Raw genomic sequence first — 27754 nt, forward strand, 5'->3', positions numbered from 1 at the left:
AGATTATGGAAGAGATTAGGAATTCTGTCTTATGCAGTAAAGAGAACCAGTTTATACTAGATATACCCACACATAGCCCAAACAAGCCCTTCAGCCTTTCAATGGGAATCATGCTAGAGGTTGATTTTAACCAGGCAAAATTTTATTTCTCTCCTACGTAGTTGGGAGCACAAAACAGATACATAACTGCTACATTCCCCAGGGGATGGGGAGGAGATGAGAGTTCATATAGATTACTTCCCCATTGGTTATTCATCAATTAGGGATGTCTTAGATGTCATGGGGAAGACCAGAGAGAACTCCCAAATGGTATTTAGGGAGCCATACATGGGAACTATGGTTACAAAAAGAATCATCTAAATTAATTTGTCTTAATAAATTAATTATACAATAATTATAAAATATCAAATTATTACCTAGAATTATACCCCTCTGCATTTCTAATCATTATACCACCCTATGGTGAAATTAAAGGGATGGTACAGACAAGAAGTGAACAAGATAGTCAGGATTGCAATCTGCATCATTGTAGAGAACTTTCAAATCAAGGAGATCATAGATCTATTTGAGAATTAGATTGAAGAGAAATCTCTAATAGTATAAAAAGCACAGGGTTTAGTCCTCATCTTTAGTCCTCTCAATATCTTGAATGAAGACAAAAAGATATGATGAATGACACTAAGCTATGAAGTACTCAGAATCTGGACTGAAAATGAATTCAATAGACTTGTATGATATGCTAAAATTAAGAGGATCAAATTGTCATGGCAAACAAGAAAGTTTTAAAGTTCCTACACTTAGATTCCACCCTCCCCTCCTTCAATTCCCCTGCTCCCAGGAAAAGACCTACCTGGTTAATAACAATTCATATGAAAAAGACCCAAGGCTTTTAAGTTGTTTAGAAGTCCCATATGAGCTACGTGTGAATTTAATATAACTTGTACTCCCCTTATTCTGTTTGAAAACCCATTTTTGGTTGGTGTCAATCCCACCCTTTGACTGGCCACCTAGTGGCTACCTGACTGCTCCCAAGGGGCTTGCTTAAGGCCCCTTGCAAATTGTGGAGTGTCAGAAAGCCAGGGCTCAGACCAGGACTGAGGTTGTCTGTCCAACAAGAGAATTCTAGGAGAAATAGTGAAAATTGGCTTTTTATAAAAAAGGGCATGGAGGCACTAGATATGGGGCTTTCTGTGCCCAGGGACTGAAGACTCTTGCTGGCCTCGAGGGCTGACTAAGACAGTGTGAAGAGATGAATTAGGTGTAGCCAGGTGATCATGTGATCTCTCTCTCTCTCTCTCTCTCTCTCTCTCTCTCTCTCTCTCTCTCTCTCTCTCTCTCTCTCTCTCTCTCTCTCTCTCTGCATACATACACACCCCATTACTAATAAACAATTATAAATTAATATACAGTCTCCAGAGAATTTTAATCATAACTGCTAACAGAATGACCTGGTTATCTATACCACCACCCACACACACACACACAAAAGCTATAGAAATCTTTTGCTGAATAGACATACAGTGTTGACCACATAAAATAGCCAAATATAAATATAAATCCCAACCGAATTAGCACAGGTCAGACCATATCTAGAATGCTGTATTCATTCTTGGGTATATCATTTTAAGGAAGATATTCATAAGCTGGATCATGGCCAGATGAAGCCAACTGAATGGTGATGCACATAAAACCATGTCATGTGAGGAACAAAAAGTATGCATCAAAATATGAGGTTAATATTTTCTAAATATTTAGAGACTGTAGAAATTAATAGCTACCTTGGGGTAAACTCAGAAAAGTAAAGCTGGTAGTGGCTATTTCCTCTTCTCTGCAAGCACAATTAAGAGTTCCTATTAAATGTAGACTGCAGAATTTGCTAAAACTGTAATATTTAAGAAGTGTTGGAATAAACTAAATCCAACTTTTTTCAAATAAATCCAACCAATCCATGGTTAAAATCCTATTTTTCTTCCATTTACTATGGACTTCATCTAAAGTAATTATTGTCAATATTAGTAGTACTAGAACAATTGTGAAAAAAGATTCAAGCAAAAAGTGCTACAAGTTTATTTGCATTGGAAAATACAGGACCTGACACTAGAATATGTAATTTGAGAAAAGAGAACAACTTTGCATAATTTATGACTATTTTTAACATTCATTTGTAATGGATAAAGATGAAGATGATTGAAAACCACCTCCTACTCACAAAATGATCTCTTGTATAAAATTAACTTTTTAATTTGACATTTTGAGTTTATATGCTGTTTAACAGTGTTCTGTTACTCAAGTTTTTAAAAGAAATTAAAACTATTCTAATATAAAAATATTATTTATTCTCAATAATGTCTTTCATCTGAGTAAAAAAATCCCCAAATCCTCTAAGTCTCAATTCAAGATAGATTTCCATTCTCTAATAATATAGAATCATTAGCACCACCCAACATGAGATAACACAGTCAAATGCAAATACTAAAATGAGTTATTGTAAATAAAGCATCAAATTGCAAGAATGCAAGAGGTACTTTTACCACTAGCTTCCCACCAAATTTTTGAGAAGGGATAAGCTGTCAGGAAAAACTTTTTTTCAAGTTAAAAATTTTAGTATGCAATAGTAGGCCAAGCAAAGATTAACTCTACAATTTCTCTTTCAATACTTACCAATTGCTAAGACATAAGAATAAGAAGTCATCCAAATTATGTAACCAGTGAGAACACAAATGTCTGGATGAATAGTAATAATTTCTTAATAAGTATATCATAATTATTTTTACCTGTAACATCACCATAAAACTGAAAGCTATGATCAGTTTTTCTCACCTTGTCCCTTTGTCCTAATTTTAATTAATTCTTTTCCCTCAACTGTACTACTTTAAAAAGACAGCCCTATTTCTTTGCTTATAAAACCCAATATAGGAAATGTTCCCTTAACATTTTATCTGTTAACTTTATGCTACTGCAACAATGTTCTAATTTGAATTATTTTGTATTTTTACCCCGATAAACAGTCATAAGAAGGCATGAACATTCTTTTCCTACCCTGAATTTAGCTTTTGAGAATGAGGGCCTGTTAGGCCAAGTTGACAAACCATTTATTACATACCTACTGTGTGCCAGGAGCTGTGTTAAGGGATAAAGATACTTGAAATGGCACCAAAAAAAAAAGGCCTTGTTCTCAAGGAGTTCACAAAGTTTAATGGAAGAAACAACATTCAAACATCTATAAACAAACCAAATATACAGGGTATCCCAAAATTTTAGTGAAGTTTAAACTATTAAAGGTTTAGTAACTTAAAACTGCACTATGACTTGGAAAAGCAACTAAAGCTCAAAAGTGCAATTGGAATGTGGGGACATCCTGTATACAGGATAAACTGGTGATAATCTTAGAAGGCAGAATTAAGGGGGATCAGGAAAGGTATGCAATGGTTCATAAACAAGCCCCAGCGACGTAAGCCATTCCAAACAACTGAGGTGTGACTTAAGAACTAAACCTATCTAAAAAGAAAATAATTGTACTATCTTTAATTAAAGAAAGCGATTCCGTCTCCAAATTCATTTGTCTTAATAGATCTGATCAAATTCCATCAATTGGTTCAGGTATTGAAGAAAAAACTAGTGTTTTTGGATAATCAGCACTAAAAAAAAACAAGTGTCTATCTCCAACAATAAGCAAACCTGTTTTCCATTAATCTGATAGAAGAACTTTAAATGTTGGGATGGGGCAGTGAACAGGGCTAAGACATCACCTACATGCTAAGTCTCTGGGCTCCAAAAAAGAGATGTGGCGATCTCTTCTTCGAATAAGGTTTCTTCTTCACGGAGGAAAGGGGGAGGTGGGCAACCTGTAGTTATGGTTACAAGAAGGGAGGGGGGAGTGTTTGGTGGACACCACTTTCCTCAGGTCGCCTCCCATCCCTCTCCTCCCCCTCCCTCTCTCCCTCGCCAAGGTGAAGCCCCGAGGGCCCCAGGTGGGTAGGTCGCCGCCTCCACACCTGAAAGCCCCAGGGACTGATAAAGAAGCCCGGGGTAGACCCACCGCCACCCCCTTTCACCCTCCAGCTTACCTCGAGTTTGTGATTAATTTGGGACACAGTCTGGGCTTTGTGGCAGAGCTGTGCGAAGCAGGAGCTCAGGCTGGTCATCTTCTGGCGCCCCTCGTAAGTGATGTCTGCTTGGTCAGGGTCGATTTCGCCCAAGAGCAGGTCCACGTCCACAAAGGCCTTGTCAAACTCCTTCTCCAGCACTTCCAGCCACCGGAACATCGATACCCCCCCGGGGGGCACCCCTGAGGCGCATGAAGCACCCCCGGAGACCCCGCCGGGCCCCGCCGAGCACGGGCCGCCCGCCGACATGGCACTGCCGAGGGCCTCCCCTTAGCCTCTCCCGCCGACCCCAGCCACCTGCCCGAGGGAAAGGAACAGCCCGGACCGAGCGCACAGGGAACGCGCTGCCGCCGGTCCTGCCTCCCTGTCCTCTCGCGCAGGTAACGACGTGGACCCAGCTCTAAGGGTGGTAAAGGGATGAAGCAGAGGAAGAGGCTGCTACGGAGACGGAACTAGCAATACAGTGTGTCCGTGTCGTACCCCCCCTCAACCCCCGCCCCCTTTGCGCACGCGCAGAGGCAATCCGCCACCGGCGCTGGAGAGGGAGGAGTGGGAAGGGGCAAAGGTCAACTCCTGGTCTGTGATAGGCTTCTGACTGGACCCATCCTCTTCGTGGCCATCTTGGATACTGGCAAGTTGTGGAGTGAGAATTCATAGAAGAGTTGGAAATATTGAGTAGCGTCACTGTCTACGTGGGAAGGCACAGAGGAAGAGCAAGGGTGTCCACGTCGCATAGAAGAGTAGCCTCCGTCCATCTGTCCTTCGGTCAGATCCAAAAGTTGCGGGGGCAGGAGGAGCTACTGGGGCAAGAGCAATGAAGTATCACATGCACGTGCGCAGTAGGCACATTTTGGCTCTTCTGACGCGACATTACGTCTTTTCCCTCCCCATTCTCTCCCCAGCGTGTGGGCGTGTCTCGCTTTGGGTTATTAGCATATTGGCTGTCTACCAAGGTATCTATCCTAAGCATCTTTTGGTCACTCTAGTGATTCGTACTGACTACGTGACTGCATATTCCTTAACTTCTCAGTGTTCTAGGAAACTAAGGATATACGTTGCAGAGGAAGTGCTGACCCACATTGGTAATAAATTTCCTCACCAAGAAGTTCTCCCTACCCATGAAATCACTTAACTTTGGGAGAAAATAATTTTTATAAATATTAACCAACAATATTAGTATGTTTAGGGAGTGGAGTGGAAACAGAGAAGAGAAATCAAAGAAAAAGATTTATTGTAGCAGAAACATGAGTTCCACATCTATAAAGAGCTGTTGTGTGGCTCAAAGGAGGCAGAATAGATAACTCCTCCAGACATTAATTCCTGCCAGTAGAGGAAGCAGATTAGGAGTGGAGGCTACCACTACTCTGCTAGGCACAGAAAAAGGGTATCCTAGTTAGAAGTATGCCTGTCTACCCCCTTAAACATTCTTCATCTAGAGTTCAACTAATCTAGGTTCAACTAACTTGTGATTACTTTGTCATTTGGAAGGAAAAGATAACTCCAAGCTCTGTATTCAAGTCTTGACCCCTTTCCCACCAAATACCACTTTCCCAAAGAAGATACCTAGCAAATAGCAAAGGAATTCACTTATCCAGATCATAGCAAAACAAATCAAAGAAGGCATAGAGGAGAATATATAACAAACAGTTCAAAATAAAGGGCTCTCCCATTGGCACTGAGATTTATCTCAACCAAGAGTATCCTTAATTTCACTCAAGGCATAATTCCCTGAAATCTCTACTGTAACATGCTAAAGACAAGGAAATTGTGGAGACTATCAGTTCCACTTATATCTTTCCAGAGTCTTATTCCTTCAATAACCTGAAGTGGAGTTGGTCTATTTAATCTTCCTTCTCCAGGCTGAAATCCAGAAGTCCCTGAAGGAACTCAAAGTTCAAAGAAGATTTGAAGTCTTAAAGGGAACTGGACCTACTGAGTTCTAAAGATGAACTACCAAAATCTGGGGCTCTCTGCCTCCCACCAAATCCACCCACTTACCAATGAGTTTTAAGACAGGACTTATTCTAATTTGGCATTGTATTGACTATTAAACCTAAAGATGCAACTGTAGAGAAGTGACTGCTGAGGTGTATGATGGACATATTACACCATGTGGCAATTTTCTCCTTCAAACTTCTCCCATGGAAATTTTTATTTAGGTTAGTTCAAGTTAAAGAGTAATTTTGAAATTGGGAAGTTGTTACAAAATGATAAAGGAGACTTTAAGGAGTATGAGATATAACTAACAATATATTTGCCTAGGACAAACAAAATAAAAACAATTAGGAGAGAAAAGAGGGGAGGGAATGCTATGGCAACGATATGACTGCAGAGGCCATTTTCCTGTGAGAGAATACCGTCTGCCTATTGCCCCTGCAGGGTTAGAGGACATGGTTATTAGTAATTAGACAGTGGGCATGGCAGCCATCTTCTAGACTACTGCCTCCCTTCCACCAATGCCTTAACATTACACTGAAGAAATCAGAACTAGACAACTGCAGTTATAGCTAGTTTAAGTGAAATGAACATGGAGGCTACAATTAATAGAGAACAGACAATAGAATTAAGGGGCATCAAGAAGAGCTTCCCAAAGAAGGTGAGATTTTACCTGAGATTTGAAGAAAGTCAGAACAAAGAGGTATATAGGGAGAGCATTCCAGGCATGGGGGACAACCAATGGCAGTGCTAACAATCAGATAATGGAGTGTCTTGTTGGGTGAACAGCAAGGATCCCAGTGTTGATGAATAGAAAAATATGTAATAAGGTATAAGAAGACCAGAAAGGTGCGAGGAGGGCAGGTTATGGATATCAAACATGAATTTTTATTTGATCTTAGAAATGACAGGGAGCCACTGGAGTATATTAAGTGTTTGGGGGGGGGGGGGGCGCAAAAGGTCAGACCTGCACTAAAGGTAGATAACTGACAGCAGAGTTGAGTGGTGAGAGACTATTACGAGACCAACCAGGAATATTCTGCAGAACTCTAAGCATGGGGTTAAAAAGGACCTGTACCATGATGCCAATAGTGTCAGAGGAGAGAAAGAGATATAAACAAAAGATGTCATGAAGGTAAAATGGATGAACCTTGACAATTGAATATGGGGGTGGTAGTGAGAGAATGAGGTGTTGAAAAGGATACTTTTAGCGTTGTGACTTAAACTATATTAATTATTGGTCGCCATGGGATATCCCAAATGATATACCCAAGTCAGCTGGAAATTTATGGTAATTTTAATTAATATAGAGGAAAGAAATTAAGGAGAAGGGAGAGGGAAAAGGCATAGGATTTCTCCTGCCTGGCCTGTGCCAGGAGGAAGATTAGAAGCTTCTAGGAAGATAAAGTTTGGAGAGTAAAGGAGGAAGGGATCACCTAAGATGCCTGAACCTGAATTAGCTCAAGGGCAAACTCACCACCAAAACCCAGACAAATAGCTGCCACCATGCCAAGATGTCAGAAAGCTTAGCACGCTGTAAGCCAGAGCCACATCTCTGGGGAAAGAGAGCAATGAGAGGAAGTAACGTGAAATATATAGACGATTTTACATCACTTTCCTGTGTCTCATCTATACAATGGTAGCTTAAGCTTGATTTAGGACAGACCAGGGATCTGTGAGCTGTTTCTGATTTGTCATTTTTCTCTATCAAAGGCCATCCTCCTAAATCCTTAATCCTTAAGTATGGTTATAAACATTCCTGTTTTTGTTAGACAAAGTAGGGTGGAGCGATGTAAAGTTCCCAATACATCCCTGATTTTGTTAGACTAAGTATCTTCATTGTTACAACCAGGACATAGCTAAATCCAATCTTCACGATCCTCCCTGATGCTCATTGGGAGACTAGTCTCCCCATTGATCATTTAACATAATCATCTTGTAGTCCTAAAGTACTTCTAACTACAGATTGTGAATCTTAAAATTAACTCAGACCGTGCCTTAGAAGATTTGGTCTAGCTATTCTCTATTGTAACAATGGAGATACTTAAGAATTAAGAATGTATTGGGAACTTTTAAAATTACTCCACCCTAATCAGACAATGCCTTAGGGGAAGATAAAGTTGTAAACTCCTGATGGAACAATGAAAGTCCCCAACTCATACCTTATAGTAAAGCTAGAACCTTAAGCTAGGTCTATTTTTATGTCTAATACAAAAAGGTGTTAAGTACCTGTAAAGTTAAATTAGTACCTAAAAGGTCAGGAAACTTACAAAAGGCAAGCTTAACAAAGAGTTGTGAAGTACTCAAGAGATTTAATCTAACCAGAGAAGATGAAAACCAAATAATGTGAAAACTAAGAATGGGCAGTCCTGGGAAAAAGCATCTAATGTGATTGGTGGATGTGAAAATTTAGGGGAGGTGACATAAGAGAAAAATTCTCTTTAAAAGGAGGTCAGTTGAATTGAGTGAGATTTCTGAACTCAGTTCAGGAGATTGAGTTCAGTGGAGAGCTGGAACTCAGCCTGGAGAATTCCCCCTCAGACAGCTTCTTGGAGACGATCTTGTGGTGAGTGATAAAGACTGACTCGCTCTCCCTTAGGCTCAGGCCTAGGCCATTTTGGCCTAGGCCTTTTTCTATTGCTTGGCTCAGCTTGAGCCAGAGCAATTTAAATTAATTCTCTCTCTCTCTCTCTCTCTCTCTCTCTCTCTCTCTCTCTCTCTCTCTCTCTCTCTCTCTCTCTCTCTCTCTCTCTCTCTCTCTCTCCCCTTCCCTTAATTCCTTCTCTCTTTATTAATTAAAATCTCCATAAAATTCCAGCTGACTTGGTTAATTTTTCATATTTGGGAATTTCCCATGGTGACCACTTATTTTAGATTTTAAGTCAAGGCACTAAAATTATCCTTACAGTTTTGGCCAAAACCTTTACAGTTTTGGCATTACAGTTTTTAACGTTCACAAGATGTATACAATATTCATTTTCTAAGGGGAAATTACAATAGTTAGATAATGAGGGAAATAGAAGAAAGACAGCAAAACCAATGTTTGCTGAGCACATTGACAAAAACCAATTAGGGGGCAGTCCCCTTTTGGCATAGGAATATACATTCAAATAAATGTTCAATCAAACTTCAGTTCAATCAACCACACTCAAAATTCATCCTTGATCTTCTTGATGTAGTGTAGGTTTTCTGGCATCTTTCTGCAACAGTTCATTCTCTGGATTTAGGAGTTAGCAAGCTTCTTCCTTGATCTTTCTCGAACAAAAATTTCAAAATCTTGGATTTTTATTAAAATACAATCCCCCCTGAAGTGGGTGTTAAAAAAAAACATCCAGTTCAGCTCAGGATGCAATGTTTGAGTTATGAATATTAAAAGGAAGAGAAAAACAAAACCAAAAACATAAGGAAAAAATGGAAGAAAATTAAACTTTTGGGAGAAAGAAAAAAATTCAAAATCGGAATAAAAATACCAAAATCTATGTATATAAAATGTTGAGTAAGCAAGAATAAATTCATAATAGGCCTTTGTACAGGTCCAATTTAAAGTAATTTCTATCCCACAAGTCTGTAGGACAGAATGCAATAATATTTCACTTACCCATTTGCAGCCAAAACTACAGGAAGTTGCCATGCTATAAGAAGAAAAGGAACTAGAATTTTATTTTGATAGGGAAGTGTCATTCCCTGGTCTGATTTTACCTTCATTTTCAGGGATAGAGGGAGTCAGGATGATAGCTAAACTTTGGTACTTATCTGTAAATATTTTCACAAAGACTGTGGATACAAGGAAGGCCTACATCTTAACATATGTCAAGCGTTGCACCCTCAAGTCTCACACTAGGTTCAAGTCTTTTGTATTAGCTTAGAAGTGCATCAATCCTACCTGGATTGGTTTATTACTTTTTTTTTTGACCTGTGTGCTCTTTTTGCAGTATTCAGGTAAAGTCTGTGCTCCTTTTTGTTCCTGTTTCCTAGAATCAGACAAAAACATTAATCACAGTCCCATAACAATTATCAATAAATGGCAGATTCCCACAGTTTAAAGCTGACTTGGGTATTTTATTTGGGATATCCCATGGCGACCAATAATAAAGTTTAGGTCACAACACTAAAATTATCCTTTATAGTTTTTGGCTGATCGTGTCAGTTGTGATGAAATACCCTCAATCTTCTTAACTTTCCTAAACTTTTCCTCTACTGTGACTATCCCTAAGTTCAGCTTTTAATAGCTTATTTTGATCAGCTGTAGAGGTAAGTAAATTTGGATTTTTTCCCCTCTTTCCTTAAATTAGATAGAAAACAGCTGTTTTTCTTTAAAACAAAAAAACAAAAGCAGCAGAACTGGGAAAGAGGTTTAGCTGCGAATCCCCTTTCCCTCAAGGAATAACTGCCCAGATTACTCTCTATTAGGAGTGAGGGAAACCTAGAAAGAGTTTTGGCCTTGTCCTGCTCCCCATGTGTTTTGTGAAGCCTGCTAGGAAAATAATTACAAAACATATATATAAATGAATACTACATTCTTCGACATTTATATGGCAGTTGAAGAATTAGGAACATTGAAGAATTCAGCATACCTCCAATTTTTTAAATTATTAGGTAATGTCATTTTTTTTTACTCCTCAGTACTGTGTTTAGAGATGCTAACATGAAAAAAATTATTTGAAGCTAAAATACAAGAAATTATGCAAGAATCTGAAGCTAAAATATAGAAAATCATGCAAAAATCTGAAGATTAAACACAGGAAAACATAAAAAAACATGCAATATAAAACACAGGAAAATAAAAAATTTGAGGCTAAAATGCAGGAGAACATGCAAGCCACCAATTGGACAATTTAAAATGTTTCTTATAGGACCAATTGGCAAATATCCACCCCACCAAATTTCTGGTTTGATCCTGACAGACCTGTTTCTGAACCTCTTAGGAAATTTCCTTCCCCGAAATAGCTAGAAACCTTCCCTGAAATAGATGGAAAACACCTTCCCTATAGCTCAGCTAACAGAATGGTTCTCTCATGGTCTGCAAATCTTGGCTGAACTTAATCCCCAAGACCCTTCTCGTGAAATCCCAGTTTCTAATGTTCCTTCTCCCTCACAAAAGCCACTTCTAGCCCAAAGGAAATCTTGTCCTTCTAAAGAAACTCGTCTTAGTCAAACTGACCCACAGGTACAAAATTCAATTAGAGGCCTGTTTCCTCTAAGAGAAGTACCTGAAATAGGAAGAAACGGGGATGTGGTGACTTTAAGGCACAATATACCGTTTACTCCCCAAGAAATAAATGAATTTACACAAAATATTCCCACATATGAACAATATCCCTTTCTAGTAACAAAAAAGTATGACAGACATATTTTTTCAGTATAATTCATCTTACAAGGATGTTGAAAACTTGCTACAGGCTTTTTTAACTGAACATGAGAAAAATAAAATAATTTCTCATGTCAACAAAACTTGGGGGCTCATTTCAGGATCCCGAATGGGACTATAACAACTCTGAGGATTATTTACAACTATACTGTTGTAGAGAGGCCATCTTAACAGCAATGAGAGAGTGTGCATACAGTACAGATAAGTGGACAGAATTTGAAAGAATTAAGCAAAATGAGGAAGAGACATCCTCCAGCTTCATGGACAGAATAATTGAGTTTGGGATTTTGATCTATCTAAAGAAAATTGCATAAGACAAGTTAGAAGGCACTTTGTCAATAACTCTTGCAAAATGATTAGGGATTATTTTAGAACACACTGCCCAAGATGACTAGAGATGGATCTTGAAGAATTTTGGAAAACAACTCTATATATTTCAAAGGGAAACAAAGAAAAGGAGGAAGAAAATAATGATCTCGTGGAGGAAGTAAAGAAAGAATTGAGATGTTTAAAAGATAAGATGGCTAAAATGGAAAGTGGGAATGATACTCAACCAATGGCACTTGCCCCTCTCCAGGAATCTAATTATCAATCCATCACCTGCCAATTCTGTGAGAAGAAGGGCCACAGAATTATAGAGTGTAGAACTTTACTCAAGGAACTCAGAAGGTATTATCTGTAGTTTAATAGAAACTACAGAAGTGATAATTATGGAAATAACTATAATAATGATTATGGAAACCACAACTTTAGGAATGATAACTATAGGAATAGATATTGCAAAAATGATAACTCAAACCAAATGACTCCACAACAATATAACTTAAGTGGTGCTCATCCAAAAAATACTTGAGGCGCTAATGCCCCTCAGGGGGGTGCCCAAGGAACTTCCCAAATACTATGGGGGGGAGGGAAGGGGGCTTGGAGCACAGGAATCAGAGGATACAACCTTTGATTTTCCAGACCCTGATGTCCTACTACCCATTGTCCCTATCCACTTCCCCCCTATACTAATGAACCCCATGTTTCCCTAAAGGTGGGTAACACCAATTATGATTGTCTTTTAGACACTGGAGCTTCCAGGTCTGTAGAGAGTACACCTGATTTACATTGTTATTCTGTTGGCTCAGAGAATGTAATGGAAGTGTCGGGAATACCCCAAAGGGTTAAAAAACTTTCCCCTACAATGGTGTCTGCAGGACCCCTAAAGTTACAACATTCCTTCCTTTTGATGCCTGACTCCCCTTTAAATTTGTTGGGGGAGGGACCTTCTATGCAAACTCAGAGTCACAATAACTTGCTCCCCAGATGGTTCCTTATCATTGGAAATACCCAAGGAATCTTTAAATTTATTCCCTGTAATTCTCTCAGAGAGTCAGGAAGGGAAAGAGCATCCCACCTTTGTAATACCTACAGATATACCAGAGTTCCTTTGGGCCACATCTTCTTCTGATGTAGCCATATTTAAATCAGCTATTCCTGTGCAGATTAAAACTAAATCTAGCCCACCTCCTTCCATTCCTCAGTATCCCCTGTCAAAAGAGGCAATAGAGGGTATTACCCCAGTAATTGCACAGGAAATAATAATCCCTTGTAAATCTGAATACAACACACCCATCCTGCCAGTTACAAAACCAAAAAGCGGGCCCGATGGCAAACATCTCTATAGATTTGTGCAGGATCTGAGGGCTGTGAACAATCACATTATAAAGAGACACTCCATAGTTTCCAGCATAAATACTATTATTTCCTCTATTCCTAGCACAGCTACATACTTTACAGTAGTGGACTTGTGCTCAGCCTTCTTTTCCATTTCCACACATGAGAACTCCAGGCATATCTTTACTTTCATAAGTATACATGAAGTCGTCTGCCCCAAGGTTATGTGGGAAGCCTGAGTTTATTTGCACAAATTTTGAGCCAAGACACAGATAATATAACATTTAAAAATAGCAAATTAATCAAATACGTAGATGATCTACTCTTGGCTTCAACAGATGCAGAAGCATGTCAGGAAGATAGTAAGCACCTTCTTTTGGAATTGCACAAAAGAGGGCATAAAATCTTGAAGGATAGGTTTCAGTGGTGTCTCCCTAAAGTAGAATATTTGGGGTTCATCCTGACTATGGGTTCCTGTTCTATTTCTCTAAAATGAATTGAAAATTTTCAAAATTTAAGTGCTCCTACCACTAAGAAAGAGTTGAGAGCAATTTTAGGAGCAATAGGGTTTTGTAGACAATGGATTCCATGCTATGGAGAAATTACTAAACCCCTTATAGCACTAACAAAGGATTTGGGTCCTGAACTCCTCAAATTAGAGCCAGAACACTTGTCAGCCCTATAAGATCTAAAACAGGCTATCCTGTCTGCCCCTGCTCTAGGTATCCCAGATTACAACAAGCCATTTACTTTCTATGTACATGAGCAAAGAGGGGTAGCTTCAGGTGTTTTAACTCAGACTTTGGGACCTTCTCAGTGCCCAATTGCTTATTATTCTGCCTAACTGGACCCAGTAGCATCAGGAGCACCACCATGTCTTAGAGGAAGAGCTGCTACAGTCTTACTAGTGACAAAAACTGTTGCTCTAGTATTAGGATGCCCATTAACAATTATGTGCCCACATGAGGTAGAAGCATTGTTGCTAAGGCATAAAACACAGGCATTTTCTGATCAGCAAATTACAAGGTATGAAATAACCTTGTTAAATAGCGAAAACATTACCTTGAAACACTGTACAACCCTTAACACTGCTACCTTGCTTCTATATTTACCAACTTCAGGAGAACCATTACACAGTTGTGAAACACTAGTGTCCATGGCAGAAAAGCTTCCAGATAATCTCTTGGACACTCCTTTAGACAATTCAGATCTGATCTTATTTACTGATGGTTCCTCTTTTATGAGGGATGGCATACGCTATACTGGAGCTTCTGTAGTAACCGAATTTGGCACTGAGTGGTCAGCATCACTTCCCTCTAATATTAGCACTCAAGGGGAAGAACTCATAGTTCTGAAACATGCCTGTATAATTGCCACGTATAAAAGGGCAACAATTTATATGGATTCTAGATATGCTTTTGGCATTTGTCACTCGGTCGGGATACTATGGCTCCAGAGAGGATTTTTAACCCCAGCTGGAAAATCTATAGCTAATGCAGAAATTATTAATGAAGTTCTTTCTGCTCTCCAGTTGCCAGAAGCCCTAGTTGTAGTTTATTGCTCTGCCCATACAGGTGGCACTGACCTTGTCTCTAGGGGAAATGATCAAGCAGATGCTGCTGCAAAGCTAGTGTGTAGGATGAAAGCATGATTACAAACTCTGGGGGAATAAAAGGGTGGTGGTACCCTCAATAGTAATAGAAAGTTTAGGAAGGGAGAGGGTTTGGAAGGAAAGTTAATGAGTTTAGTTATGAACATGCTGAGTTTGAGATTTTTATGGGCTATCCAGTTTGAGATATATGAAAAGTAGTTAGACTTGGGGAATTGTAGGTTAGCAGAGACATTTGGCTTGGGTAATTAGATCTGAGAATTACTAGAGATCATCAGGTGAAATGGTATAGAGAAGGAAGAGAATAAAGTTCAAGACAGAGTCCAATGGGATATCCTTGGTTAGTGGGCATGACCTGGATGAAGATACAGGAAAGGAGACTGAGGAATGGTCAGATTTCATCCAAAATAATAATAGCAAATAGCTATGGATATAGTTCTTTGTATGAAACCTTTCATGATCTTCCTAGTTGTTAGTGCCCCTCAACAAAATTCCTCTATTTCCACTTTGTATAAATTTTGTATTGATTTATCTGTATGCATATTTTCCCACCAAGAGAATGTAAACTCCTTGAGGAAAGAGACTATCTTGTTTTTGTCTATACCATCAGAATCAAATATAATATCTGGCACATAGTAGACACTTAATGAATGATTTTTGAATAAATAATAACAATGATCACCTTCTATGCTACTATCCATAACATTTTATGAACAAATATATATTTTAAACTAGTGTTGCTCTTTTTTTTGCCATTTATCTCTTCAGAACAAAATCAGATGTTTACTAGCTAAGGAGGTATTTTCTGGGTTCTTTTGTACTCCTCACTGTGGCAACTGATTTATGTTGCTAAAACTTCCTTAGGATATAGGGATACTTTGTACCAATGTCTCTTATCTATTTCTCATTTTTTCTGAATAGTTTTTTTGTTGTTGTTGTTTGAATGAGGCAGGCTAGAATTGCCTCAATTTCATGAACCATATATTTCCAATTATTTTTTCTTCTAATTTGGTAGTGATTTTAATCTTTGTTCTAACAAGGTAATGGTTGGTTGTACACAGGCATAAGAAATGACTCATTTATGTAAACAAAATTTTCCCTTTACTGCAATTTCATTCTTTAATTATTTTAGGTTGCCAAATTTGACTTCTCTCAACTTTTTTCTTGAGGAAGTATTCATGATATATACATATAAATCTATATTATCTATTCATTTGGTCCCTTTCATTTCTTCCTCTTAGGCTGTGTTTTCCAACAGGTTGTTTACTATCTAGCAATATGCCTACATTTTTCATTAAGTTCCCAAGCATTAAACATTTTTAATATGATTTTACTTAAAGAGACTTACTGATTTATTTTTTTAACTCCTACCTTCCACCTTAGAATATATACTGTATATTGGTTCCAAGGCAGAAGAGTGGTAAGGACTAAGCAATGGGAGTTAAGTGATTTGTCCAAGGTGATACAGTTAGGAAGTGTCTGAGACAAGAGTTGAACCTAGGACTTCCTGTCTCTGGGCCTGGCTCTCAATCCACTGAGCCACTTAGCTGCCCCCTTGATGTCTTCATTTAATTTCATTACCTCATTTTCTATGACAACAGATAATGGTTGCATGAATTGCAATTACGTTTCATGATGCATTTTTTTTTTTGCAAATGCTTATCATGAGCACTGCAACTTACTTTTCCAGATTTAATTTGCATTACTCCTCTTCTTCAAATTTTGATCTGACCAATTTGCTATTCTCAGAAATCAACACTCTGTCTCCAGCCTTCTTGCCTTTGTATTCTGCCTCAGTTTCCTGAACTATTCTTCTTTCTCATCTCTGCCTCTTAGAAACTTTACCTTCAAGTTCAACTTAAGTGCTACTTCCTATGGGAAGCTTCTTCTTCTTCCTTGGGTATTAGTGTTCATCCCTCTTCAAATGATCTTGACTTTATTTCTCTGTGTACATGCTATAGTTTTCCAGTGGAATGTAAAAGCTTCTTGAGAAGAAACTTTTTCATTTCTTCTTATATCCTGCTCTTAGCCTAGTTCTTTGAACATAGAACATAGGAGGAGCTTAATAACAGCTTTTTAAAATTGTTGATTGGCTCACAAAATTATGTTTCTTGTTGCATCTGATCAATTGCTAAAGTCAACTCTTCTATTTCTTTAATTTGCTTCTTTCTGTCTCTTTGTCTTTGTCTTTCTCTAGGCCTCTGTCTTTCTCTCTTTTTAAACCCTCACCTTCTGTCTTAGAATTAGTACTGCAAGGTGATGAGAGTTAAGTGACTTGTACAGGGTCACACAGCTAGGAAGTCTGAGGCCAAATTTGAACCCAGGACCTCCCATCTCTAGGCCTGGATCTCAATCCACTGAGCCATCCAGCTGCCCCTCTTTAGTTTCTTCTTTAAAAAACTACCCTTCCATTTAGTTTCAGCTTTCTCTTTTTCTTCTGTTATTATTTCTATAAGAATGTCAAGATTGGTAAGTAACATTTTCTTTGTGGTCAGAACCTTCTTCTTAAGCTAGGCTCCTACTTATAAAGCAGATATAATCTATTCTCAGGACTAAGCATGGGACCTCTCTATCATGGCAGAAGCAGTAGGAACTTGTATTCTATTAAAACCTTATATGGTTTCTCTAGGCCACAAACAGCCATTGGAATAAGACTTTATGGAAGGTCAGGAATATAGAGTGGTGATCTCTGCTAGCGGTAATGCAATTTTTAAACACATAGGGATGGTTTTCAAAGAGATCCAAGAGAAATATGCTTAGGAAAAAATCTTTACCAACTCTTTATGAGAATAATCTCTGTTTTTATCAAGGACATACTTGTTAGAAATATGAAGTCGCAGGAAAGCTTTTTCAGATGATATTCTGCAGTAGTTCTTGTATTTGCCATTATACAAGTGAATGAGAGGTAATGGATAGAAAATGCCTATTGTCCAAAAACTGATACACAATTAGACAGACAACCCATTGATCTGATAAATCCATGTTGGACATTCGCTGTTAATAGATAATAAACTGGACTCAGTTAAAGTAGGAGAACAGGCTATATTATCTTTGAAAAACTGCACAGTTTTTACTATCTCCAAGCTTTAATAACTCTAAACTCCTAAAACCAAAGATTTGCCTTTTTTAACATCAATATTCTTCCAATTATGTTGAATAAGTATAAATTATAGAATGCCAAAGTCTCACAAAAAGAACTAAGGTTGTTAGTCATCAAAAAGACAATGAAGAAGTTTATGGTAAACTTAACAAATGTTACTACTGAACCATGTGAAGAGAATGTAAAAGGTAAATGTATAAAGGGAACTGTAAGACTACAGAAAAAGATAGGCCAATTATATGGTGAGAATTGAGGGCTAACAGATGAAGTCTCTTTTAGTATTAGTAACAGTATCTATTAGTATCCACTCAGCAGAAGATCTAGAGGAATATCCTTAGCATGTTGGATAGATCACCTATGAAAAATTTATGAGAGAACATGAGTAAAAGTCACATAGGACAATATGTACCATTTGATATTTGCCTCATTGGACAGATTACTCACCTCAGTGAGATTACTAATCTCTTTAAGTATAGTTCTAATAAATTTGTAAAGTTCTTTAAGGTTGGAAAAATGCTTTCCTATACTTTTCTCAGTAGCCCTTGAATAGAGGTAGTGCAAGTATTACCTTTACTTCATAGAAGAGGAAATTGAGGCCCCAAATGAGCACATCACCTATTTATTAAGAGGTCGAGTCAAGAGTCAAACCCAAGTCTTTTAGTTACAAATTCAATGAGCCTAGTATTCTACTAGGTGCAGAATAGACCATTTTTATTATAATCCAACTCCTTGGTTTTGTTTTACCTATTTTTATGCTCACTGGTTCAGGGTACTATCATCTTGTCTCTCAACTGAGCACTGTGCAGGACCTATTTGGTCTTCTTATAGCTGAAATCCAGAGATTAAGAGGCTAAAACAGATCTACTATATGCACATAAACTGTACTTTATTACTTGTACACTGGTTGTATGAAAATTTTTGTCTGATATGTTTCCAGATGTTATCCTAAAAGCAGAATCTTATGTTCTAGTGCTGCCATCTGTTGTCAGCAGACATTGAATGCATTTACTGTTATGCCATACTACTTTGGAACTAAATTTCAATTCAATTTAACAATTGTTAAGGGCTAATATATATATAGAGAGCTATATTAATCTGTGGTTGAAAAATATTATTTAGATTTATAAAATGTATATTATCTTAACCATGCTTAGCGATGGTTCCATTTAAGCCATGGTTCAGAATTATAAAATGAAAGATTCAAAGGAGTTGCATATTAACTCAAAAATTCTTGAATGTATATCGGAGGTCAAAGATACTATTGTCTAGCTTCTTCATTTTATAAATCAGAAAACTAAGGCTTGGAGAGGTTATGTAGGCTGACCATGGGATCAAACAAGTGCTAAGTGTTAAAGGTAGACCTTGAATCCAGGTCTTCTGACTACAAAGATGATCTCTCTTCTGAGCCATGCAGTTTGCCCTCATGTTTTTTCCCTTAGAAGATCATTGGAATGTGAACTGGAACAACCTCCAGGAATTGATGCAGAGTGAAAGAAGCAGAACCAGGAGAACAATGTACACAGAGACAGATACACTGTGGTATAATCAAATGTAATGGACTTTCCTACTAGCAGCAATGCAATGATCCAGGACAATCCTGAGGGACTTATGAGAAGAACACTATCCACATCCAGAGAAAGAACTGTGGGAGTAGAAACACAGAAAAACAACAACTGCTTGATCACATGTTTCGATGGGGATATGGTTGGGGATGTAGACTCTAAACAATCACCCTAGTGCAAATATTAATAATATGGAAATTGGTCTTGATCAATAACACATGTAAAACTCAGTGGAATTGCTTGTTGACTATAGGAGGAGGTTGGGAGGAGGGGAGGGAAAAAACATGAATCATGTAACCATGGAAAAATATTCTAAATTAATTAATTAAATAAATAAACTTAAAAAAATAATTGGAGCATACTTGGAATAATTGGAACAAGCAACACATAACATGATAAAAAAAATGAAGTTATCTTAGCATATTGGAAAAGACCATTTATATTAAAGTTATTTGTGAATCAACTATCTTATGTAGTCAGACTATTGACTAGTTAGTCCCAAACTCAAAATCAATACCAAATTAGAAAGACAGAGATGAGACAGAGACAGAGTGTGCAATTATAATATCTTCAAGCTAATTCATTAAGGCAAGCTAAAAAATAGGAATCGAATAAAGGAAAAAACATTGACAGCCACACAAATTTAACTTAATTTTTTGTTTGTTTTATTTAGAATATTTTTCCATGGTTACATGATTCATGATCCTCTCCCTTTCCTCCCTCCTACCAAAGCAGACAAGCAGTTCCACTGGGTTATACCTATTTCCATGTTATTCATATTTGCAATAGAGTGATCTTTTAACATTAAAACCCCAATCATATCCCTATCAAACTATGTGATTGATTATATGTTTTTCTTCTGTGTGTCCACTCTCACAGTTCTTCTTCTGGATGTGGATAGTGTTCTTTCTCATAAATCCCTCTGAATTGTCCTGGATTATTGCATTGCTGCTAGTAGAGAAGTCCATTACATTTGATTGCGCCACAATGTATCAGTCTCAGTGTACAATGTTCTCCTGGTTCTGCTCCTTTCACTCTGTATCAATTCCTGGAGGTTGTTCCAGGTCACATGGAATTGCTCCAGTTCATTATTCCTTTCAGCACAATAATATTCCATCACTATCATATACCACAATTTGTTTAGCCATTCCCCAATTGATGGACACCTCCTCATTTTGCATTTTTTTGCCACCACAAAGAACGTGGCTGTAAATATTTTTACAAGTCCTTATTATCTCTGTGGGGTACAAACCCAGCAGTTGTATGGCTGGATCAAAGGGCAGGCATTCTTTTAAAGCCCTTTGGGCAAAGTTCCAAATTGCCCTCCAGAATGGTTGGACCAATTCACAACTCCACCAGGAATGTATTAGTGTTCCAATTTTGCCATATTCCCTCCAACATTTATCACTTTCCTTTGCTGCCCTATTGGTCAGTCTGCTAGGTGTAAGGGGGTACCTTAGAGTTGTTTTAATTTGCATTTCTGTAATCAGGAGGGATTTAGAACACTTTTTTCATATGCTTATTGATAACTTATGTTTTTTTTTTTTTAAGGCACCTATGCTAGAAAACACTGAATCTTCTTGCAAAGCAGAGAAAAATAATAGAGCAATACTAGTTTAGAATGTTGGGTAAGAAGTAAGCATGTTTGAGCTGGGTACTTCATCAGAATTTCCAAAGAACTGACTAATTACAGGAAGAGATTATGAGAATGAAGACATCTCTAGTGTGAGAAGGCTGTCAAAACAAAAGTTTAAAAGAAGTATCCTGGAGAGTTAGGAGGTGGGCAGAAACCTTCATTTAAAGAAGTGCTCATTTATCTATCTTAGCTCCTGATTTTCCAGGCTATTTTTCTATCATGCCATCACAGACATTTTTGCCCTCCATCTCCCTTTTCAATTCTTTATTTTCTGTGTTTTCTTTCCCCATTATAATCAAAGCTCCTTGAGAACAGAGCCTTTCTTTTTGCTTGTATTTTCCCAGTGCTAAGCAAAGTGCTCCGAGTAAGCACTTAATAAATACTTCAAATGTGTCTTTGAAGTGGCAGAGAACTTCCTATTCATCTCTCATTACTACCAGGACTGATACCATCCACTGTTCCTTTGCCTGAATTCATCACTGTGGACTTACTAACTCTTGCTCTTCTAATTACAGTGACAGTAAATAAGAGCATACTTCCCCCATCTCCAACTCTCACTTCAGAACTTCTTTAACACTTGTTTTCTCTACACCTCTTCTACTATGCCCTCTGGAATTCCCATTCTAAACTCAACAAACTCTCCTCACTTTAGACCACTTCCTTTTCCTTGTTTCTTCCGGTTTTTTGTCACTCACAGACACCCCAGGGTTCACTGTATCTCTGGCCATCCTCTCTAGTACTGGCTATACTTACTTTTATATCTCCCTGACATACTGGTTCTGATGGGCATATTAGTATACCCCTGCATCCTTATTGCCATTTCTAGACTCTCCCCCTTTCATCTTTACTTGACAACCTTTCCTCCTTTAAGTTTTTATCTATCTAAACAAATGTTGGGGTCCTTGAAGAAGAGATCTTCTATCACATTCTGCTAACCCAATCTGGAGGAAGCCATGCAATCAAGACAACTGGGTCCACTTCAGCTTTATATTTGCTCACCTCACCTTGGCCCTTGCTTCAGTTTGGAAATTCTTTTACTCTTCCCTGTCGATTCTCTGTCCCATTTTCCCCCATGGCAGTTCTTTTCACTATATCTTTAATCTCATTCCCTTTCATCCTCTCCAACAAATAGCTATTTTAATCATCCTTGCTCTCTAGTCTTCAATTTCTCCCTATCTACTAGTTCATCCTGAAAATTTCACTAGGCCATACCATGCCCTCTAGCCTTTATCTTCTTTTAAAAAAAACTTTTTCCTTCTGTCTTAGAATCAGTACTGTGTATTGGTTCTAAGACAAGAGCAGTAAGAGCTAGGTGATGGGAGTTAAGTGACTTGCCCAGGGTCACACAGCTGGAAGTGTCTGAGGCCAGATTTGAACCAAGGACCTCCCATCTCTAAGCCTACCTCTCAATCGACTGAGTCATCTAGTTGTCCCCATTATCACCTTTTGATTGTACTGTTGCTATAAACCTTCTAATGGGCCTTCTTGCCTCAGTTCTCTCCCTATTCCAATTCATCCTTCCCTTCTCCCCCAAAGGGGGAGACAATTAGCACTGGAAATAATCAGCTCTTGCATCTCAGATATACCTTTCCATCTTGCCCTGTGGACATTTTCTTTCCCTCTCCTCTTCTTAGCTCTGTTGTCTTTCCTCATCTATAAATCTATGTCTATTTCTAGATGTATTTTTAATGATCCAAACATGAATTTATTGGAGTGCCTAATGCAGATCAGCAACTACTCTTCAATTTATAGTCTTAGAAAGGCAACAAAATGGAATGAAACTAACTGGTCCATAGATGATCATAATCATGACTTTATCTTCATTAACATATTGTTTTAACAAAATGAGCTAATCAAACAAGAAAACAGAACTCAGGTTGCTTTCCTAAGCAATGTTATAATACTGGTATGTCATTAGATGGCAGCAAACCCCAGAAACATTATAGTTCCCAATTCCAAAATGACCTTACCTTGTCTTAGAATCAATACTAGGTATTTGTTACAAAGCAGAAGAGTGGTTTGCACACCATCACACAGTTAGGAATTAGTATCCAAATCTGATGTTCTATCCACTGAGCCATCTACCTGCCCTCAATCCCTACATTTTACAAAAGGAGTTGCAACTTTGGTTCGTAAATCAAATTCAGCAGTTCTCAAACATTTTGGTCTCAGGACTTCCTTTAAATGTTTAAAAATTATTCAGGAATCTGCTAAAAAAAGTTGATGTTTACATGGGTTATACCTGTTGACATATACTATATTAGAAATAAAAGCATCTTAATACTATTATGAAATTAGTTTTGGCCTCATGAACCTCTAAAAGGATTCCTCAGACTACTACTACTACTACTAGTAGTAGTAGTAGTAGTAGTAGTAGTAGTAGTAGTAGTAGTAGTAGTAGTCGTCGTCGTCTCTCGGTAACCGAGGATGACGATTGTCTTTGTGTGTTTTTGTGCACAAAGACACCTGTGCATGAAGATTTAAGTGGAAAAGTCATTGCACAGAGACAGTCCCACTCTCTCGGCATTGGAAGCCTGGGCCCATTGGCACGAAAAATCGTTACACCTGGAGACTTCCTCAGCTGCATTGGATGGCCGTGTCGTCCTTTGTGCTCCAACACGCCCTAAGCACTCCACAGTGCTTTGCTGCGTCGCCATCCTCGCCACTGAACCTTATTGGTTTCTTCCATCTGTTCAGCCGAAGCAGTCTTCACATGGTGAGCAAAGCCCTGGTTCACCAGGGGTCCACAACGACCGGATGGCTACCCTCACAAGGTTTAGCCGGCCTGTTGAAGCCATTGCCTGGGGTGTGACCGCTGCCGCATGCTAGCAGCTACTGGGAGCCACAAGTGAGAGCTGGGTGTCAGGTGAGGGTCAGAGGCTGGAGAGCTGCCCTAGGAGGGCACGACAAGCCCTCCATACTAAAGATATTACTCCTCCCTGAGCACCCCATACACCCCAAAAGAAATTGCGCCCAATGTGGGGCACAAACCCACAACCCTGAGATTAAGAGTCTCATGCTCTACCGACTGAGCTAGCCGGGCAAACCTCAGATTACACTTTGAGAATTACTGATTTAATTTGTCTTTCTGCTTACATTTAATGGCCTTTGGGACAAAGACCAAAGGATAATATATGCAAGGAGTTTGGTACATACAATATAATCCTTTTCTGTATATGTCAAAGGATACTTTTTTTGGTTAGTGATTTAATTCCCTTTAAGTTCCTTAGTTCACCACACAAATTTCTAGAGTATTTGTTGCATCAGCAAAGTTTGTTTAAGCCAATTCATCTCTTCCCTGACTGCTATTGTTTATACAACTGTGATTCTTGTGATAAAGATGAGATCTTGTTATAACTGGGCAGCTATAGCACTCTTAATTCCATTCTTAACTGTTTCAGGTAAGAAATTAGATATGACTTCCATTCTGAAATGTGAAGACACATGCCTAAAATGGTTTATTTGGCATGAAATGACATTTTGAATTAGTTCACCTGAGATTCAAAGTTAAGTTGCTTTGTATAACCCAAAGCAGGCAGAAGCCTCTAAGAAGTGTGGAGCCCTCCAGATTAAAATAAAAAAGAAACAAGAAACACTAAATCATATATAAGAATCTTCAAACGCTTCACACTGAGTCAGAAAAACACAAATTAACATGATTTATATTCTATTTATATTTATTTTGTTAAATATTTCCCAAATTCATTTTAATCTAGTTCCAGTCTTCTTGGGAGTATTGCTGCAGATAGTCTGTAGAATCCAAATTTATGCCATAATAAAATACTTCAGTATCCTTCTTTCATCTAAAACTCTGCTTTTTTTTATGCATTTGTGAAAGTTTTGAAAGCACTGTTAAATTTTAATTGTGGTTGAGACTGAAATATATTAATTAGGTGGTCTCCAAGGATTTAAATTTCTAAATCCCAAATGAATTACTAAAGTAAAATGAATTTATGGTAGTTTATTTACAATAGAGGGAAGATATTAAGGAATAAGAGAGAGAGAAAAAACTCTGGCTTCCTCTGAGCCAGTTAGAAATTTCTAAGCCCCAACCAGGGGAAGAGAGTCTTAAGACAATGGGCCTTTCCGGGAGCCTTCACACCTCCAAAAAGGTGGGGTCACTAAGTCAGTCTTTCACTCACCAATGATAACCATCTAAATGAAAAGAAGTCTGGATCTCTGTCTTCTGGTCGCTCCTCAAGTATCTGTCTCCAGTCTCTCCTCCAAGTCCAACTCTGAGTCAGAGATCATTCATCCAACTTGAAACTCGAATTAAATATATCTCCTCTTCTGACCTTTCGACCTCTTTTTAAAGAATCTTTTCCTCTTGTGTCACATCCCCTAAATTTCACATCTACGAATCACAGCAGATACTTTTTCTTCTTCTTTTTCTCTCACCTTCTTTGGTTAGATTATATCTTTTTGGGTTACTTAACAATTTTTTTGGTAAGTTCGCCTTTTCTAGTTACTTAACACCTTTTTGTGGTTAAAATGAGTAGATGTACTTAAAATCACCTTTTTGTAGATTAAAATCTAAAAATAGATTGTGGATTACAATTCTAGCTTCACCATAAAGGAAGGACTAAGTACTTTCATTGTTACAATCAGGAGATTACAATTTTATCTTTACAATAAAGGAAGAGCTAAATATCTTCATTGTTACAATCAGGAGATAGCTAAATCCAATCTTCATAGCATACTTCACACCACCGCAGTCAAACATTGTTCCAGGTTTCACAGAAAGAATAATCAGTCCGGCAATTCTGTTGCTGCTTTTATTACAGAGCTTCATCATCTGTCTCAACATTGAAATATTGGGGAATTTTAAGAAGAGGAATTGTTTTGTATGTTGTGTAGTCCTCACTGCTATTGCTCACTTTGTAGAGCTGGGAAAGGAGGGAAAAGGATTTCCTTAACAAATACTCTCCGGTATGTGTGAGCCAATAAAAGCATAAGGTTAAATTATTTTCATTTTTTATCATTCTAACAATAATCAACAACACAAACATTTCAATATAACAAGAAAAAAGAGAAAGAGGTTTAAAATTTAAAATTGTGAACTTTGATACATGGTTTATTTTTCTGAAATCTATCTATATATAATACTTAAAGTCATAACAAAATAGCCACAACATTTAGGTGGCTCAGGGAATAAAGTACCAGTCCTGGAGTCAAGAAGACTCCTCCTCCTGAGTTCAAATCTAGACTCAGACACTAACTGTGTGGTCCTGGGTCAGTTACTTAATCTTATTTGCCTTAGTTTCTTCATCTATAAAATGAGCTAGAGAAGGAAATGGCAAACCACTTCAATATCTTTGCCAAGAAAACCCCAAAGGGAGTCATAAAGGGTTAGGTGGGACTGAAAAACAATAACAAACAAACCAAACATCTCTCAAAATTGTCTATTGAATAACAAATGTATAATTTTCATAAAATTCAAGATTTAAATTTTTTTGAGAGAAATTTCAGGAAAAGAAGTTCACTAACTCCTTGAATCAAGAAAGTGAACTGTTTGGAGAAAGTGCTATAAAGAAACTTACACTACATTAGAAGATACAGATTGAATTGAAGGAGATTGAACAAATCATTTGTTCTGAATGTAAATTGTCAATACTCCTAGCAAACATTGGTTTTGTTCTCTCTCTCTCTCTTCTATTTTCCTCTTATCTCCAACTATTGTAGTTTCCTTTTAGAAAGGGCAATATTGTATACACCTTTAGTTAGAAGATCTTTTGAGGTATAAACTAGCTATATTAAATAATTCATTGGGGAGACTAGTCTCCCAAAGAATCAGGGGTTGGGGGAATTGTGAAGATAGGATTAACTCTCCCCTTGTCTATTTTTAGCAAAGCAAATCAAGAACTTATAGTACCCCTAATTGACGCTAAGTAAGAGAGTTCACAAGTCACTTACTAGAGTAAGTTCACACCTCCAAAGATCATTGCCCCCCACCCCTTGACCCCCTGGGCAGTGCTAGGCATATTGAAAGACTGTAATTGTTTCCTGTAAAGTGGGGAAGCAACAGGAAGTAACATTGAGAAAACTGCTTTAAAAGGCCGGTTCAAGGATTCAGTCACTCTCTCTGTTTTGGTGAGCCAGACTAGAGGAGGAGACTCTTTCCCTGGATTCTGATTTATTGGGCTTGTGGTGATGAGTGGAGTGATTCCTTCCTTGGTTCTTTAGTGAGTAGACCCTCTCTGCTTGTTGGCCCTTCTGTGGGACACTCCCTTCAGCGTGAGTTCTGGTGAAATTCTTGGTGGTCTTAGTCTCATGTGCACTGTAGATTCTCCGTGGATTCTTCAGTGTCTCCTGGTTCCTTAGATTTTGGCTTCCTAATTAAGACTTTGGATTCTGGTGAGATTTGCATTTGCAGTCTGAAGACATTAGGATTAAATTTAGGGTATTTGTAGCTAGGCAGTACTTTCTGTCTCTATCTACATTTTTCCACTTTCATTCTTTCCACCTCTTTGTAAATAAAGCTGCTAAAAGTCATTTTGACTTGAGCTGTAATATTTTTAAATCAGCAACCACAATATTACTTTAGAATTCTCATATTTAGCATAAAACCTAAATTTAAATTCTTACACAAAAAAGAATTTGTTTGAGAAAACTTTATCTGAGCTATTACCATCATGTTTCTTAAGTATCATGCAAGCTAGAACCCATAGAGCAAGATCAAAGTAAACTTCTAGCATTAGAGTGAAAGACATGAGTATTAACATAAATATTTTATATAGGCTATTTTATTTTACAATAGGCTATATGACTGTGAGTCACAG

At 37.9% G+C, this 27754-nt stretch overlaps 1 protein-coding gene and 1 non-coding gene across 3 annotated transcripts in view; both read right to left on the minus strand.

The window, feature by feature from the left end:
* Nucleotides 1–4937, minus strand: part of GOPC (golgi associated PDZ and coiled-coil motif containing) — a 55175-nt gene extending 50238 nt beyond the window's left edge. Inside the window, exon 1 of one of the 2 annotated variants that reach the window (XM_001379641.4) lies at nt 4068–4937. In XM_001379641.4, the coding sequence (XP_001379678.1) occupies nt 4068–4355 (288 nt within the window). In that variant the 5' untranslated portion in view covers nt 4356–4937. The remainder of the gene's footprint in view (nt 1–4067) is intronic. The other variant, XM_007484479.3, reaches the window with a different exon arrangement.
* Nucleotides 4938–23945: 19008 nt separating this feature from the next.
* Nucleotides 23946–24018, minus strand: TRNAK-CUU (transfer RNA lysine (anticodon CUU)). The gene has a single exon. It is a non-coding gene; the product is annotated as a tRNA-Lys (tRNA).
* Between the last annotated feature and the right edge of the window lie 3736 nt (nt 24019–27754).

Source organism: Monodelphis domestica, chromosome 2 (genome assembly GCF_027887165.1).
Source record: "Monodelphis domestica isolate mMonDom1 chromosome 2, mMonDom1.pri, whole genome shotgun sequence".
NCBI classification, from domain to species: Eukaryota; Metazoa; Chordata; class Mammalia; order Didelphimorphia; family Didelphidae; genus Monodelphis; species Monodelphis domestica.